This window comes from Polyodon spathula, chromosome 5 (assembly GCF_017654505.1).
Source record: "Polyodon spathula isolate WHYD16114869_AA chromosome 5, ASM1765450v1, whole genome shotgun sequence".
NCBI classification, from domain to species: domain Eukaryota; kingdom Metazoa; phylum Chordata; class Actinopteri; order Acipenseriformes; family Polyodontidae; genus Polyodon; species Polyodon spathula.
The window spans coordinates 5200500-5220096 of record NC_054538.1 but is presented as its reverse complement, the minus strand read 5'-3'; the positions used below and the strand labels follow the sequence as shown (position 1 = coordinate 5220096).

The window sequence follows — 19597 nt, the reverse complement described above, 5'->3', positions numbered from 1 at the left end:
ATCTTCTGAAAATAGCACAGAAAACACCTCCAGCCAAAAGGAATACTGAGAAAGAACAGCTGCTGATGTTTTCAAACATTGGAGTAGAAACATGTCCAGATCAAGTTTTATCTGATTATTCTTAGAATTCATTTTTCAGAATACAAGATGAAAAAGCAATTCATAGTTATTATCTGCAGTTATTAAATGCAGCATATATCTTTCAGCAGTGTTTATCTTTGTGTTTCTGCATGGATGCAATACTGTCAGAGACTGTGATTTTGATTATTTATGGCATATGTTATTTACAGTGCACAGTTCAAAGAGAATCCCCAGTCGACCCACAGAGCAGCTGTTATTCTTAAGTTTATATTGGACTGAATCCAATAACATTGACTGTGCTCAAATTTAAAGTGTGATGCAGATTCACCACAGGAGTTCAACAATAGGAATTGTTTGCTTCTTTCCATGGGTGGACAGGAGTACCAATACTTAAAGCTTCCTCTCATTGATACTGAAACTGCAGCGCCTGAGCAATGGCCCAGCATCTGCGAGTTATCCTACAATGTATTTTGTTCATCCTATAGTTTAATGGGAACACAAGATCCAACAACCACCATAATTGTTATGAATAGTTGTATTTGAAACAATATAATATACCCCAAATCAGCCTTGCCAATTCACTTGGAGATGTATTTCTTTTTTTTACCCCTGCATGGTAAATGATTTTATGACAGTCATTTTAAGCGGAAGTTAATGAAATATTGTTCATATAGTTTAGAATCGTCATTACATATCTGAGAATTACCCGGATGGCTAACATTTCGACAGGCGTAGTACTAGGCTATAGAATAATGTAGTATAAATATGAATTATTCTGATTGTTATTGCAGGCCCCTATATGATGTTCGCTTGCCAAGCCACCAAATGCCCGTTTCTTCATGAGATATCCAAATTTATACAATGATTATTTATTTTATTTTTTTAATGGCGAAGTTACTCACTCATGGAGTTATATAAATATATCAAATTGCCAGCTGTACAGTACAATAGATCTCATTAAAATGATAAATTACGATACTTGATCTAAATTAAATGTATTACTGGCTAGCATCTGTGTTTAATGAAGTACAATTGAACTGCAATTTAGATGCTAGTTTCCTGATTTTTGTTACTATTGGGTTACCATTATAATAGCAGCATATTGCCCATACATTTTATTATTATTATTATTATTATTATTATTATTATTATTATTAGAGAATTTAACTGTGTTTTGTAGTAATAATAAATTTAATCCAAAGTTACTTTTATACAATTGAAAATCATCTGGCAATAATATATAATAAAGAATAATCTAATTTCAGAAAAAAGAAATACATATGTTTAAGAAACATGCACAGTCAGTTTCATTGGTGCTGTGTTAAAAGGCAGCTGTTATTAGGATTAAAACATAAGCACATCCTATACCCTCCAGTCGCTGTTGACCTTTACCTGCATGTTTTTATAGGGCTTTGTAACAAACTGCTAGAGGTGTGATAATAACGTGAACCAGTTCTGTTAGAAACTCAATGCAGCATATTTCATACATGGTGACCTCATATGGGGACGGATTAAAAAAAAAACAAAAAAAAAAAAAAATCTTCTAGTCTTTATATGGGGACACATGGAAGATACAAATGCATGACGACCTCATATGAGGATGCCATTTTTTTCCCTATACAAACAATGGAAAACAATAGAAAACATTTTCAATGAAAAAATATTTGTGTCCAAAACTACTTTTTTCAGTTATTTTCAGTATTTCATGCACGAAACCTATATTGTGTGCAAGTTCTAATGAAGTGTATGTTCCACAACATAATTCAAAGATTTGACACACAGTATAGGGCCATATTCACAAAACTTAGGAAGGACATTTAAAAAGCAAAAAAGTCAAAGCAAAACAACACAGACAAGCTGGCTCCAGACATATCATTAATATCAACAGGGCTTGGTCCCACATGATTAGTGAGAGCCTGATATAGTCCTAATTGCCTAACAACATAAAACACAGTGAATTCTGTACTCAAAACAAAGTGAGATGTTGAGGACGATTACTTCGTCCAAGTTCTAAGTAGAACGCACTCCTCAGAGCTGGGTGATAAGCTTTGCCCAGATTCCAAAACTTTGTCAATCTGTCTGTCATTAGTGATTAATCAAGAAGAACATTATACTCCTACCGGGGTGTTTAAGAGCCTGTGAAATACTATACCAGTACTGAAGACATGGCATTGGTCCCCTAAGGAATGGGCTCGGAATGTGCTGCCAAAGTGCATTTCAGTGCTAGAAGCGTGTGATATACAGAAGTGTGAAACTCAATTCAACATCATCTAGCTCTCTAGTGAGGGCATTCTTCCAACAGTGGTTTAAAAACCAAACACAAGTACAGTACTAGAAAATGCAGTACAACCCAATAGAGATTTACCGTATAACAAGAAAACATTTTATTTACTAGATTCTAAAATAGTAAATGTTTACTGGAATATCAGCTGCAGTTGGCAATGGTAGCAGTTATATTCAAACCAATAAGGGTTGCAATACAATAGTTAATTATGTATCACTCATTGCTAAAATGTATTCCATTTGGTATTTTTGAAAATTAAAAAAATACTATCTTCTTGATTGCCTGTCCTACATTCCATGCAGTGTCATGCTGGCTGATGCAACACTTTTTTTTCTCTTAATTTGGAGCAGTTGCCACAGCAAACCTCCTACACAGTGCCAGTGTGCCTCCCAGCTGCCCAGCCTTACTGACGAGGCACAAATCGCACTTGCTTGACATCAATTGAGCAGCAAATTTCCAGTTCTACCAACTCCTCTTTGGCACAAAGGGAAGAATCTGATTGCTTCTGACCGGGTTACCTTTAGTGTTTGCAGTAATGTTGTGGTTACAGTAACTCAATTGTCTGGGAGTTCTTAGGCTCAAAAGTGCCAATGTGTTTGTGCTTCCTCTTCCTCATTAGACTGGCCCAACTGACATGTACAACGAGAGCTGCATTGCTACAGCAGCAAAGCATGTTCATTTCGACTAATCATGATCCTTTTAGTGGAGAAGGAATAAAAGTTGCACTGGCCAGCTCAGTGCTGATCTGTTGCAGTTAAAAGGACGGGGTATGATAAGGCATGATTTTTGCTCCTTGGCAATGCTTAATATGAAACATTCACCAAAAAGGCCAATATTAACCTATACAAACATTAAAATATAATTCTTATTTATTTATTTTTTTACATCAGATTTACTGATAATCAACTATACAAATGTTCAGAGTGAACTACAATCCCGAAGTATGTTAAACTTTTTTTTTTTTTTTAGTAACTGTAAAACTTGCATCATTATATACAGTATGATGAAAACAAGATACATGCCTTTTGTCATTGTGATCATTTAAAAACATGTATCTAGTGAAGCATTGTGCTACCATCACCATCTTTAATAAAACTATGTTTTGACACAAATGGTTTTATTCCTTTGAGAAAAAAAAATATTAATTTTATCCTTAAATGTCTTTTCTACATGTTAACACAGATAAAATATGTATCTGTGCATAAAGGATCATCACATTTTCTGCTATCTTTACATATTTTCCTTTAGTAAAGCAAGTAAATACCATACAATGCAATCTTACCTAGCACTATTAAATACACTTACAATCCATACTTGAAACTGACCAAGCTTAATAATACACCAAACAGAAAAACAGAACAAAAAACATACCTTGGTTTTTACATGAAAATGACAATTAGATCCAGAGCTACAAGCCCATAAAACAACACAGAATAAGCAGATATTCACATCATGGGGATAGTTTTGACTGGGTCAGTGACCAGTACTTTTTAATTCCCTTTAGTCAAGTGCAAGTAAATAACTTCTCTCTATTATTTCATGGAAAATATTCACAGCCAGTGTGAAACAAAGTACCAGATAGCCCCCTTGAGTCAACGTGTACATGTCTGGCTCAGATGGTTTGGAGATAGTTGGACAGGGGAGAAAGACAGGAATGCAAGGCCTTATGGGATCGCAGATATGGTTTGAATGGCTAATGGAAAATAAATATTATTGCAAGCCTCTTTATATCTGCACCATCTTTTCATTGATTTTCAAAAAAAGACAACAGTCTATAAAATGGGAATTATGCTACAAGGGATGATGAAAAATGACACATTTAGTAAAGAATATTGTTTTACCTTTAATGAAACAAACAGTATCTGCAGAAATGAATGTGCCTATTGACACATTCTTATTTTTGTCTATGTATCAAATACACAATGTAGGTCCACATGTGTGCAATTTTGCTCAATTTATGGTAATTTATCATTTTGGCCCATCAATGGTTAGGTTAGGGATCTAAATAAAGCAGCCCTGTAAGGTCTTCCCAATCTAATTTCCATTTAACACTCATTAAATCAAAAACAAGAAATTCCTCAGCTTATGGGATCCTATTTGTGTAAATAAAGAAGATGCCCAATAGGTTTCAGTCTGTGCTGGAACTGTATCCGTTCCCTATTAGCTCCTGGTTACAATGAGAGATTAATTTATATTGGAGTTTGTATAGCAAGCTCCTATCTCTTAAGATATAGTTTATCCTAAGACAAACTACCTCTATTTGGATAGTCTTTCATTCACCCACAGCTATTCTGGACCAGATGTAAAAAGGGAGTTGTTAGAAAAAAATAAAATGAACACAGCTGTTTAGACTTGTAATAATTCACAGGGAATGTGAATTAAGAGCTATAGGGTCAATGTCATTACATAATGATGCAGAAGGACCTAAATCCTGTGATATTTTTCAATTTATATGTCAATATTCTTGCATTACCATATGCAGCAATGTTCTTTTGAATATTCAGAGTTTCTCCGCACTAATGCAAATATTACTCCATACCTCTATTTTCATGTTGCACTACTAAAGTCTTCTCTTGTTAATCAACCAATCAGCACTGATACAATACGAAACAAGCAGAGATTTGTGAAGCATGCCAACATTAAATCTGATCAGAATTAATCCTCGGCCAATATTTACATTAATGCTGGCCAATAGAAGCTAACATTAACAGAAGTAATTATGAGGAATCGGAATGCAAGCAGCATGAACTGCTCTAGAATGAAAGCCAGACAGCTTGGGGTTTGCTATGGCCGTACAGAATCCCACTGATGGCCACATTTGAGAAACATTGTGCTACAGTATGCTTTGATAAAAGAATTACTGGATTTCAAATGTCTTTGATGAAAAGCAAAAACACACAATTGCTGTCAAACATTTAATTAAAACAAAAACAAAAAATACATTTTGAAAATCTGAAGCTCAGAATAGATTTTATGTATTACTAGGTTACAGAAGATTTTTGAAAACAAAGTTAGTGACGATATAGGTTAAGAAAAACAACCTTAAAGTCTGGATAGTCCATTTTTTTTTTAAATTAATTTAAACAGAACACAATCTTTTTCAAAAATTATAGATTTGATCATAAGTAAAGCTTTATAATATTTTACAATTTATGCTACTGGTATATGCCAGAAACACACACATGATACTGACATTATTATACCAGCAGACCTGGGGGTGTTTACTGTAAAATGATACCAAATTGTGAACCTTTTAAATATGCAACATACAGTAGAGTAGATACCAGAGAGAGGGCAAGTTAATCCATGTAGCAGGAGATAATCAAGGTTGTGCATGCAGTTTGTTGGTAATCATGTTAATAGCTCCCCAAACTGCACAGAGAATGTCAACTGAGCCAGTGCATAATATTTTAATTAATTAATTTGCATTTGAAATATGGAACCAGTTCACTCCTCAGTTAACGATGTTTTCCTTGGTCTCAGGACAAGGTGCTTTACCTCCGAGGTCAGTGAGAGCAGCTCTTTCCGAACTGCATCTGATGCATCTTCCTCAGCCTGCTTCTCCTCAGAGTCCTCCCCCACCTGGCTGACCTTCCGGTTCTGGCCCACGAGCTGCTTCACAACCAGACCTTGACACTTCGACAGAAGTTTGTGCTGATCCTAGAGTAGAACACACATTCATTTAAAAACATTTTAGATATATCTTTGAATTATAACTAAATCCAAACTTTCATTATCCCCTATTGGGGATCCATATGGCTGGGCTCTGCCTGGACTGAGCACCAGCAGAGGTCGCTGTGGAACAGCCAGCTGACACTTTAGCGTAACCAAGCCAAGATAGGCAATCAACACAATATCCATGAGTTTGGATCAAGATATAGTTCACCAAAAACAGGAGTCACATTCACAATTTGCAGAATTGGATAATAGAAATCTACAGCATCTATAAGTGACAAACACTTATCCAAAATGGTAAAAATCAGTTTCTACAGCTATGGGCAAAAGTTTTGCATCACGTACAATTTCAGGATTGAGACATTAAAAAAAAAAACAAAAAAAACAAAAACAAAAACAAAAAAAACACACAATATGAACATAATTTAGATTTTTTATTTAACATTGTGTAATCAAAATAACTACAAAATGATATAGCAAAAGTCTACCGGAAGCCATAGTGGTTGTACAGTATTTCATTTTAGGATTTCAAAATGTCACATTTTTCAATTTTATCAGTTTTTTGTTAAGTATATGGGAAACTACAAAGTGGTATGCAATGCAATATATTGAGGTAACATTATTCAGCTATTCATTTTATAGGGTGATGCAAAACTTTTGGTCATAGCTGTATACAGACCCTGACGTGTGTCGTCGTTTGGAAGGCAATACACAGGTGACTGCAAAGCATACCTCTGGGATCCTGGTACTCAGGATTGCAATGATTTGAGGCACACATCGCCCTGGTGCATGAAGCATGCAATTCGTAGAGAACTGGAACAAGAGAACGCTGGTCAGATGCAGAACCAGGGCAGGATCCTCAGCCACCTTTAACTGTTCGATTAAAGCCTGTCGATGCTGAATGAGAGCTTGTCTAAAAAATAAAAAACGAACTGAAATCATTTCAGATAATTACACTATATATATATATATATATATATATATATATATATATATATATATATATGCGGCATAGTATATATACGCGGCGTTCATAGTACGGTTAATGTTGATTTGAGGCATTAGTCACATTTAATGTAATTGGATTATTGCAATTACAATTTTTAATGCTGAATCAAATTAAAAAAAAAAAAAACTTTCCTAGATTCTTTCCTAGAGGCTAAGAAACAGGAAAGGTCACATTTTATACTGTGTAACCTTAAATTAAAATGATAGATAAAAAAAGTCCTGCCATTTAGAGGAAGTATGACAAGGCAAACCACCGAAATTAAATAAAAGCTAATTCAAATTCTTACTGCAGCAGTTCAAATAATACAATTACCTTTCTCTCTTTTTGTCTCCTTTCTTTAGCATAATTCCACAAACCTCTGCTACAGAATCCAAATTGGTTAGAAAATCTTCTAAGCTCTAAATATAAATAATAATAATAATAATAATAATAATAATAACACATTACATTAAAATATAATAATAAAAACCCTAAAAGCTCTGAATACGCTATGTAACCCGTTTAAATCCAAAAGTAAAATTAGTCAAGAAAAATTTACAATAGAACAGTGGGTGCAACTAAAAAAGTTAAACCTAGTCTTAAAAAAAATATTTAAATATTATTTTATTTCATAAATTGTACTCTCACGATGCCCAGAAACATGTCAAAAGTCTTTCACAGGATGGGTGGATCAGGATAATTGTTGCTATAAACAAATGTAATTTCTATAAGAATAACAAAATGTATACACTTCAATAACATACAAAATGCAATAATCAAAAACTTACTTTTGTAGTGAGAGAATTATGAAGCTTAGTTAGAGGGCCTTTAGTTTCCTCTGGTAATTTTCCTAAAATTTTTATTCTGACCTGAAAAATAAATTATTAGACAAGATATTATTCAAATAAAAGTGCTGTACAAAATAAGATTTTTCAAAAGTTCAATTAAAGTTTGGGATTGGTTGAGGGTTTTACAGGAAATCCACACAGACTGCACCAAACACTTATCTTCTGAGGCAATATTGGGAAAGATAACCATAGATAAGAGGTTGGTGTTCTTAAAAAGTCCAGCTGTGGCCTATACCACAAGGGTATAGAAGTAGATCAAATCACCCCCTTAGTCCTCTAAAAATAAATCAGAGGTTTTAATCTTGCCATTTCCCTATTAGTAAGACAGCTGTGACAGTAATTGAATTCATCATTTTAAACTGATTGAAAGTGGGTAATGAAATGGTGCTCCCCACACCTCATTTGTTATGGAATTGTAGTTTTCTACAGCCATCATTAACTCTGCAGCCAGGAAATTGAAGAGCAGGTTGGTTATATCTGTGCACACAGTCTTCAGCGCATGCTTTGCAATGTTAGCTTGTGTTTCATCTGAAAAGACAACAAAAGATACAATGTGTAATTATTTTTTCTAAAGTAACCCACATATACATTTCTAAGTGTAATGAACATCTAGGTATTATGGACCTTATAGTTTACATTGCACTGCAGGACTGTTAATGTAATAATTGCTACATAAAATGATTGTTTGGAGTGGCAGCTAAACAGCTTTACATTTTCCCTTACAAAGGGGGAATGCACTGCTCTGCCAGGTCTTTATCCTTTATTTTTACCAGTATTACAGGAGGAGTAAAACACTTAGGTGTAACTAGCCAGTAATTGTATGGGACAAAGCAGGAAAAGCTGCTAAGGTCATGGCTCATCTTCTATAGCACACTTCACTCTAGAACAGTGGTTCCCAACATTTTTGGGTGTGCGGTCCCCTTCTGAACCTTAGCGGACCACCTGGTTCTATATCCAGCCTACCCAACAAGCGTAGAAAATCCACTTTCACAAGAGTATATGGTTGCAAACGGCATCAGGTACTTCAGTCCCGGGTACTCAGACTGAACGTGTAACCAGAAGTCAATAAGATTTTATTGTGTTAAGACTAACTTTAAAGAGCTGTCACATGAAAGCTCTGTTAGGCTGTCTTCCTCCTTTTGATGTCAAGCGTGTGTGCATTTCACTGTCAACGTTCATAAATAAGTTTCGAATCCACTAGTTTTTGGAGTCAGGGTCACTGTGTTTCGTGTCTAAGTGTCGACAAAGATTAGCTGGCTTCAAACTTCTGTTCGACAACACCTCGTAACACACAACACACAGCGGTCATGGTTTCTCTTCGTTACCAGTCCAAATAAATCCCATTTCCAACTATGTATCGCTGTACTTCTGTATTTTGGGTTTCATCTGTCTCTGTTACAGGGTTTCACTTTATACTACACCAGTGGAGGCTTGTGACTTGTTTAACAGTCACAAGCCAACGTACTAAAAGTAAATTTACTTTGTTCAGCTGATTTCATGTATGCCTCCGCTGAGAGCATTTTAATGCATTCAAATAATAGACTGCAGACGCTATGTAAAATATACTCCCATCAATTAAAAAAAAAAGCAACAGAGCACTGTAAACACACAACTTACAGAATTGTGAATACAAGTTTTTATAATCAATTGGCAAATCAAAACCATGAAACCAAGTATTATTCAGTTCTATAAGTCATTACGTGACACCGCTGCTCTAGGAGTGGTACTGATTAAATATAATTACATAAATACTTTTGCTTTAATGACGGTCAGACTGGCAGAAATAAAAGTAGATAGATAAAGGTCTGCATGTCTGCAATTGGATCTGATGTGCAGTGAGGGTGAAGCGAGGTCAAAACGGAATACAAGAGAAATGAAAACAGCTGACCTTTCATTTTCCCAAGGGAGTTAATAACATACCTGACCCAGACATGCATTAAATTCACTTTCAAATACTAAGTGTGACTGGAGTTATAAAAGAAAAATAAAATCTTGCTAGTCTTAATTACAGGCCGATATCCAATGGGTATTTAAGAACCCCAGTACTCAGTTGATGAAAATATAGTATTAAACTTACTGATGTTCTAGCTCTGCAGACTTTAGTCTTGAACTGAACACCCCATGCCACAATGAACAGTGCTTTTTAAACACTTTACCATAAAACACTAAATTAACCTAAACTTAAAGTATTCCATCTTAAAATTATAAAGTATTTTATAATTCGCTGATTTCAGTTGTTTTAAAATTAGAAGACAAATATTACCTGAGAAGAGTTTTGTTCCTTTCTCGAAGAGCCTGATGTTGTTGAAGAGGTTGGTAATCTCCTCCTGTAGGTCTTTCACAGTCTGTTTCCTGCTAGTTCCAGTACTGGAGCTGGCGGAGGACATGAAGACCGACCGAACCACCTCCTGGTACATTTTAGTCAGCGGCCTGCAAACCAGTTCATATTAAATTAAAAGCGGATTTATTAGGTTTCAAAGTATTGTAGAACATAAAGGTTTGTTTTCTTTTACATTTCCACTACACTTTCTGTAACATAATAGAAAGTAGAATACTTAATTGTGGATGTTTGTGCAGGTAAAGGATCCATAGTGTAAATAATAAAAAAAAGTGTTATGTTTTGCATCAAATTATTCATAAAATGATTAAACAAAAAAACATTTTCTGTGCAACAAAGCGAATGCAACATCTGCAACCAAGTTTAAATACGGTTAGCAACTTCACCTAATCAAGTGCTCTGCCAGTTCAGATACACATTAATAATGAAACATTACCTATTCAAGTGCTTTGCGAGTTCAGATACACGTTAATAACGAAACATCACCTAATCAAGTGCTCTGCGAGTTCAGATAGCATCTCCTCAGGGCAGTCTTGGACATGCTTCTGTAACACTTCTTCAATGTCTCCTTGAGTCATAAATGGTACTTCCTGTTGTTTACTGCGATCTTTAAAAAAGCACAATCAGTTGCTGATAACATTAAAGAATGTTTGCAGCCAGAATACTGCTTATGAGTATATTCCACTAAAACCTCACAATGGAACAAGAGTGTAAATGACATCATGACTCAGATGTGGTCAATATAAAAGACCTTGCTGAAAATAAGGCATGCAAACAGATCTTGCTTTACCTTTGTATGGTACCAGACAATGTTATGAACATGCATGATTGCTATAACCATCTTTTTTAAACTGCACATGGGAGGCCTACATAATGAATGGAAGTGAACGATTGATTTATAGGATTATTTCACTAGCTATAACCCCTTCATCATTTTCAAACATAATGCATTTACCAAATCGCTTTTCTGCTACTAACAACTATATTGCACACTTTATTTAGAAGAATACCGTTACGTAACTTGTGGGATATTAAGCCGGCTTATAAATACCAAAAAATGATATTTAAAGAAACTGCATCAAACTGTTTCCACCAGTTGCAGTCGAACGATTGTCATCAATAGCATAAGAACATTACATATATTAACTTTAGCAAGTACACATATTCACAATTGAAGCCATTAGTGTCAGCACATGTTCAAAGTTTGACTGTCTGACTGTTGTAGTTCATAAAGTTCTTTGACCATAGAACAGCAGTTATGCTCTAACACGTTTAGCCACTTGAGACATACTTGCACTGCTGGCATTCATTACTGTATACAAAGCTTAAGAAAAACCGAAGTGCTTTTGAAACTCACTTTGAGTGGTGGTAGTTGTCTCATCATCGCTGTCATCATCCTTTCTTCCCTTCTTTTTGGTTTTCCTGATTCGAATCTCTCTGGCATTCCCCCCCCCACCACCACCTTTTACACTTCCACTACCCTCTGTGGAAAAAAAAAAGTTAAAAAAGAAATAACAGACCCAAATAATCAAGAGGGAAACACATTTCACTAAACCAGTCTCTCTAATGCAACAAAAAGTTCTCATTTGAACCAACTGCTTCTCACTGTTGAATAAGGATTAGCCCAGAGTATTGTTTTACATGGATTTTGCAAGCATATTTCATTCAGTAAATTCTCAAATACTATTTATTTAGGCTGTTGGCAATACAGACAATACAGAGGGCAATTACACCTTATTTGTTTACAAAACTGTTTAAATATTTTGTAGAGGGGTGTTTGTTTAACACAGCAAATCACTACAAAATGATTATGCTCATAGAACTACTAATAGCCAATGGTGGGTGTTACAGTATTTGTGGGAAACACTGCAACTGTGTGTGTTTTGTTCCCTCACCACTATGAAGGCATGTTCACATTATGAAATCAATTAAAAAAGTCATTTACAAGGTACAAGAGCCACAAGCTTGTATAGAAAATATCGAAAACAAAACATTCATCTATTCTAGAAAATGTATAAAAACAGAATGTGGAATATAAATTAATATTAGGGAAAAAACTGCTTTCAGTCATAAAAACTCAAATCATTGCACTTACAAAAGCACAATAATTAGGCTGGCTTTATGATTTTAAAAGTTTTATTAGCTGGTCAAGTTATATATACAAAAAAATACAAAAAACTCACTACATGATTAATAACATATAGCTGGATTTTCACTCAACTTTAACCAATGAAGTGTTCTCAAGCAAAGTGAGAAAGAAAAACTATGGCCCGATAAGTTAAAGTATACATCACCTGATACCTTCTTCTTTCTTTCGTCCCTCTTATCCTTTTTAGAAAACGCAGCATTTTCTACTACAAAAGAGGCCTGCTTAAGGTCATCTTCAGAGATCAAAAACACTGAATTGTTCTTTAGTTCCTGAAAAAGAGCCGTTCTTAAAATTAATAAAACTAAACCAATGTATCCACTCTATACCATGAACAATATGGATGGATATACCCACTGACCAGTATGAGTCAATAACATGCAGCAGGGAAGTAAGCAAGTGGAACATTAGTAATGGTTGCTAAATGAAGATGGAAGCATGCAAGGACTGAATCAAATCACACTGAAGACACTGCCAGAAATAACTACTAACAGATATGTTTACAAAATCATGCATCGCATTGACTTTTTGTTTAAACAATGTTTCTCCATTTGACAGCAATTTATTAAGTCACAATAGCTCGACCTTGGAAAGTGTGCCGACATACTCTGGTTGATATTATATAATCCACATTAAGAAGTTTAATGATAGGTGTTAATCAGTATTAACTCATTCATAAAATACAAGATACATTGAAATATTTTAAACCCCAACATGTTTATGCACTCTTAACAGTTCAATCCTTTCACCTTTAAACTGCAGCAAAGAAGAGAGCAACAGTAATGTTAATAGATACATTACAAAAAAATAACACACACACACACACACACACACACACACACACACACACACACACACACACACACACATACCTTTTCTGCCTTTTCACGCATTAACGGGTCAAAAAGGGAAGTACAGCTGCTAATGAACTTCTCGCTGACGACAATGGTGTCACTGAAGATCCGGGCAGAACACTGTATGTTTGATGTTCTCATAACTTGATTGAGCAAAATTCCTGTATCCTCCAAGGAAAGACAGCTGGGCAACATAGACTATAAAAAACAAAAAGGAGAGACAGGCTGGTCAAAAATTCTGCTTGAATACTGATATAAACTGAAATAAGAAGAGATCAGCTGTTGAAGATGCAATGGTCAGACGTTCTACTTCTTAGTAAATACTATAAAACACCAAAAGGTAAAAGGACCAGCTGCACATTACTCCACTGTCATCTCAAAGCCAAGGTGTAAGTTACAGATCTAAAGAGGCAGATCTCCCACCTGGGACAATAGGGTCATCTGTTAAGAAAAACAGTTAAAAACCCATGTTCCCATCGTTATTTGTTAAAATGACAGCAGTAATTAGATCCACCACCGTTTAGAGCAACTGAATTCACCCGTACACCCCAGTTTACTGGATACTGTCATGTTCTTACCTGCACATCGGTCCATGTTCCTGAATTCACTGCTTCCTCCACAGAAGCCTCCACTTGATCCACAATGCTCTGGCCAACACAAGCAGCCCTCAGAAATAATAGTTTGCTTGATTTGTACCTTTTCTTTATGTAACTTGTGGGGTCAGGAATTCCTAACCTAGTCAGTGCATCAAATTCTGTAAGTAAAGATCATACATTTAAATTTTAATTACAAGCATGCCACTAAAAAATAAATAAATCAGATGACAATACATTTCTCAACTTTTACAAAGAAGCGTTCACCAAAAGAAAGAGACTTTCTCTTCTGGGCATTACAGTGAATCCAGATCACACGCCGATGTGCAACACTGCCAGAATTTGAAAGGAATGGCAATTTGTGTTGTAAAAATGTTACCTTAGAACTGTGATAACAATGTTCCCACCAGAGTGTGAATTTAGGATTAATTTCTGTTTTCTAGCCATGTGGCCAAAAAGCCAAGTCAAACTTAAATGTTTTAGACAATAACCCTGTCCAATAGCACTTGTGCTAGAAAAAAGCAAGAGACACATGATCTATAATTACACCAAATCTCAAATGGATATTAAATCCAGCTAACTGAAAGTGAGACTGAGAGTTTAAAAAATAAAATAAAATAAAATAAAATAAAATAAAATAAAATAATATATCACTTACTTTCCTACAGTACAAGTTGTTTCTTACAGCCATTTTCAATTGAATGCATAAAATAAACAAAGAACAGTAGTTACCTAAATAACCGTTCTGCTTTAAGAAAGCATCAATCCAGTTGTTTTGTGTCTTTGAGTAGATGTCTGGGATGTAGACAGCTTTGTCCTGTCTGCCCCCAGTTACAGATCCCTTAAGACGTCCACTGTTAACAAAGTCTTCCAGAACCGCTGGGAAATGACAAGATTATTTACCTTTTTTTTTTTTTTTTTTATCAGTCTCTGTTTTATTAGAAAAATTAGAGATACAGAATAAGCATGTGTGTGTGTGTGTGTGTGTATATATATATATATATATATATATATATATATATATATATATATATATATATATATATATATATATATATATATATGATATTACACTTACAGTATAATAGGTGTTCCTGAAATCCATACTGTGTAATCAAATTACTCACTGGGGTCGGTCTAAAAATACAAAGCATTTTAAATTAAACAACTGTGTTTTTAATTAAACAGCCATACTTATACTACTATCATTACTTAATTAATATTTCAAATTAATTTTCAACAGCATGAGCAGACATTTAAAATACTTTTGCATGACTCAAACAATATTATATATACAATTTATGCAGGGCAGAATCGATTGTGTAGGTATTCACTTCTTAATTAGTTTAACAAGGGATACCGCCTTTAACTTTGCCACCACAGTTTAGCACATTACCTTGTAATTGCACTGAAAAGCCCACGTATCCGGGCTCTGTGACGAGAGACAAATGCCTGAGTGAAGATTACCCCTCTGTCATACTGATCCATTTGGCCATGGATGATTCTGCCAAGACGCTGAGACAGTGCCTGGAATTACAAGGATCAAGCACAAAAGTTAAAATGGATAACATCTTTATATGATATACCCTGGCTAAGAACATCCAGAAACATAACAGTGTCCACTGCATTTGTAAATAAGGAAAGGATGTTAATCAAACACAGCATATATGCATCAGTAAGTACCAGAGTTCCTGTTGAGCTGGTGTCCAGTAAGGGTCAATAACACTATGCCTGATTTATTGCCACGAAACAGTCACTGTAGCAAATTTTGGTTTTAAAGTACAGAAACGATTATCACAAAGATAGAAAGGCTGAAAATATACGAATGGGTGTGTAAAGATCCCATCTTAGTGCTGCTATCTAGTGGCCATAAAATGTAATTAAAACAATTACTTTTTTTAATCCTCTTTGAAGATTCAAAAATTCTTAATTGTGTTTAATTAACCACAATATTTGTAGATTCATAGTTAAAAGTCAGTCACATTTGTGGTAGTGTTTAATTAATTAATTTTCACATTAGGAAGTGTCCAGAGTTGCAGCAGAGCATTAACTCTTTCAAGTTACCCAAGTGAAAACAACGTGGCAATGAATTTCTACAGTACACCATCTGTAAAGGAATTGTATTGAATGAATTGTATAACACAACTGTGTACCAAGTGTACAGACGACATCTGAAAATTAGTGCTCTGTATCTTTGATACAACCAAAGCTAAAATAAATGTGGCAATAGAATGGTCAGTGTTCACTGGACACCATCCAAAAAGGAACCCGACTGACAGAACTGCAGAATACAGTGGGTACCAAATATAAAGAAACAATGTCAAGATTGTGCCAGTGAAAGGGTTATTTTTACTGGACACAAACATCCTGAAACTTCTTCAATCAGGGTTTTTTTTCCCCCTCACAGTACAGAATCATACCTAACAGACAAGATTCACATTCCAGTTTCAGGACAATTTTAAATTACACTATAAAATATCATAAAGCAAAGACAATCAAGCAAAGAATTCCAGTAAATGTCTGAATTCAAATTCTATTAGAACATATACATTTAAGCGAGTGTGTACCTCTACAAACTGGGAGCTGCATATTAGGGAACCCTGTCGAACATATTTTTGCATATCAGTGGAACATTTTCCTATTTTCCATTGATAACCATTTTACAGAAATGTAATTTCTGCGGTATATGTGTAAAACTGACACATAGTAAAATAAATCATCAGAATTGCAAGATATATCCAACCATGCTTTTATATCCAAGCTTTATATTGCCGAGTGGAGCTTACATGAGTTTGAAAATATGATTAGTTCTAAGAGGAAAACACCAACACAAAGAATCTACTTGTGCTCACCTCTGTCAAGAAATCTCCAGGGAGGTCATAAGACTTGCAGAGCTCTGCAATAGTCACCTGGCCTGCTTCCTGCAGTCTGTCATTCACCTCTTCCGCTAGCTGGTCCAGGTAGTTTCTAATTAGTAGGCACAAGCACTTAACTACTGCAATACTTCAAAAAGAATACATGTGATATTAATACAGTGTAGCATCTGATATGGCCAGATCCATTATAAAAGACATTATATTTACTCAAGGGCTCCAATACTAAAGGATCACACAAATACTCACTCATCAATTAGCTGCCCAAGTACTAGCTGGATACTTTTGTCCGACTTGGCTATGTCACTGGCTCTGCTTTCAACATGAACTAGATCCACATTTGTAATCTAAGTAAAAGAAAACATGTATTATCTATGTAATTACTGCAGACTTCTGTATGCTCAAACTACATTTGACAGGTCTTACATTTCCTGTATAAAAGATGCACATGTTACAGAAATCCTGTAGCTCATGTTTAATGATATTTTTTTCAAAGAAGAAAAATTGAACACTGAACAAGACACATCTGTATCTACCAAAATAATGTGTTGGACACACACTGGGGCCCTCACTTGAAAGAAACACTCAGTGCAGTAAATGGATAAAGATGTCCTTAAAATGACCACTAACCTGCTGTAGATCCACAATATTCACCCGACCTTCAAAGAAAAAAGAAAAATAAAGAAAAGAAGTGGATTTAAAGTATGACACATTTATATAGAGGATACTCAAACGTAATAGTACATTTTCCTTAAAGAGCACCGAGATCGGGTACATTTAAATACTGAAGAAAGTTATTTTGAAAACTATTAGACAAATTACATTTTCAATTGAAAGAACATTGCCAGTTATTTACTATAATACAAATATTGTAAGACTCTGAAGGATGCTGCATTATTCAAATGTTTTGTCATTATCAAAGAATGGTATTATACCAAGCAAATATTTCAGATTTACTGTCTGTATTTGCTAATCTGGATTTACTCTCTTTAAAAATAATCACTGAATACTAGAATGATGGGATTTGTATTTCAATCTATATATAATGTGTTTCAAATGTAGCTACAGTAAAATCTGAATTGAGATCATCTCAAACTTTAACTTTGTTTGCCAAGACACTGAAAGAACAAAGTCCTTTGAGATTTACAGTGTAGTTATACCTGTATTACTTAGCTAAATGATAAACCATAATTAACTATTAAGCACAATGACAGGGATCAGAGAACTGCAGTCTGCTCTAATGACTCACCTCCATGTACATAAAGCTCATCACGAATCTCCCTGCTGATCTGTGATGGAGTGATATACTCCTTGCCATCCAGAGTGTGCACCACCTCTATCTGCTTCTCTGCAATAAGCTTTGCAACTATTTCTATGCAGTTTCGTTCTGATAAGCTGTAGAGATGATAATAATAATAATAATAATAATAATAATAATAATAATAATAATAATAATAATAATAATTTACTTGGTGCAGCAAAATTTTACCAGTAAATCAATCTGAATTACTGGTTTATTTCAGATGACAAAAGTTGTTATGACAAATGTTAATACACTCAACGGCACGGGTTTCGCCACTTGGGTCTGTGGATCGATTGGTCTTAATAAGTATAAAACACTAAAAGTACAACTGGTACGTTGCAATCTGTTTGTACTGGTATCTAGGGCAAATGTTTACTCAATTATACAAAATAACGACGCGTCAGCTAGGCACAGTGATGCTAAATAAATGTTGAGTTTTATTAGAACTTTAACTCGTTGCGTTATTTCGACAAGAATATCTAGGTAGACGGGTGCTGTTGTGATTTAATCGATAGCTGACCAAAACAAATAAATTATATGTCAATTACTTATACATATTTTGTTAGTATTACTGTCAATTAATATGACTTTGACAATTGTCTACAGCTGCCCAAACGTTACATGTTTTTTTTTTTTTTTTCTTCACGTAGCTTGAAGTTTAGTCTAACACCTACAACATAAAGATAGCCTGCGTCACACGTCATTAAAACAACACGATAATTTCCAGATACCAAGGACTAGCATTAAAAGCTAAATGTTAAAAAAAATAATAATAATAAACCCCCAAACAATCATATTTTAAGTACAGGCAGTACTGCCATTAATGATATTATTTACCGCTGCACAGTGTCTGTAAACTGTGCTCTTTGAAAATCTGCAGCCAGACGCCTGATTTCTTCCCAGTCCGCAGCCATGACTGTAGTGTAGGATACTATTTTTAATGTATATTTACATTAGTTGGTTAATGTGAAAACTGTTTTACACAAACACCAGATTTGTTGACTGCAGAAACAAGACACACGTCAACCACAAATGGCGTATAACGGAGAGTGCAGCGGATCAAACTAACAATCTAAAAAAAAAAAAAAAAAAAAAAAGCGTTTGAAAATTAAATGTGTTTCAAACCCTACATAGTTCTACAGATAGATCTGAAAGCGTGTGGAATTACGATATTATTTGAAATATGTAACACTCAAGCATATGTTTTTAATTATTATTATAATTGTTATTATACATATTATTGTATGTAATATTTGTTTTTAAACCCCATTCAATCAACTTAGTAACAAACCTCATGAAATTTGAAGTACCTGGAATTCTCTGCTGTACTGCTTTACTTTTTATTTAGTAAAGGAGTATCGTGGGACATTATGAAAAGTGATATTGATAAACTGCATTGCATTGCGCAGTGTAGCTACAGCTTAAAGCCATTTGTTTATAATTATAATCGCTTGCTGCTTCTCTGGAGGATAAGGTGCCAAAAAAATCGTATTTTTTTTTTTTCCGAATTGTTTCAGATTCACCAAGACACTAATATTCTTAATATTTCGTGTTAAACACTGTCCTAAGTTCCATTAAAAAAAAAAAAAAAAAAAAAAAAAAACTGATAAAAAG

At 34.6% G+C, this 19597-nt stretch overlaps 1 protein-coding gene across 3 annotated transcripts; it reads right to left on the bottom strand.

The window, feature by feature from the left end:
* Positions 1-3282: 3282 nt before the first annotated feature.
* LOC121315459 (E3 UFM1-protein ligase 1-like) lies at positions 3283-19015 on the bottom strand. Of its 3 annotated transcripts, none has more exons than XM_041249570.1 (19): positions 18821-19015; positions 17930-18075; positions 17311-17339; positions 16930-17027; positions 16660-16810; positions 15204-15334; positions 14886-14944; positions 14540-14686; positions 13793-13968; positions 13233-13412; positions 12509-12632; positions 11572-11697; positions 10701-10821; positions 10140-10306; positions 8274-8404; positions 7817-7897; positions 7362-7447; positions 6773-6953; positions 3283-6025 (listed from the first exon to the last, which is right to left on the bottom strand). In XM_041249570.1, exons 1-19 carry the CDS (start codon positions 18895-18897, stop codon positions 5813-5815), a joined length of 2424 nt encoding a protein of 807 aa, XP_041105504.1. In that variant the 5' UTR covers positions 18898-19015; the 3' UTR covers positions 3283-5812. The 3 variants fall into 3 exon arrangements, with proteins under 3 accessions (XP_041105504.1, XP_041105506.1, XP_041105507.1); XM_041249572.1 differs by having other exon boundaries at positions 16660-16774; XM_041249573.1 differs by having other exon boundaries at positions 5938-6025; positions 6773-6853.
* Positions 19016-19597: the final 582 nt, after the last annotated feature.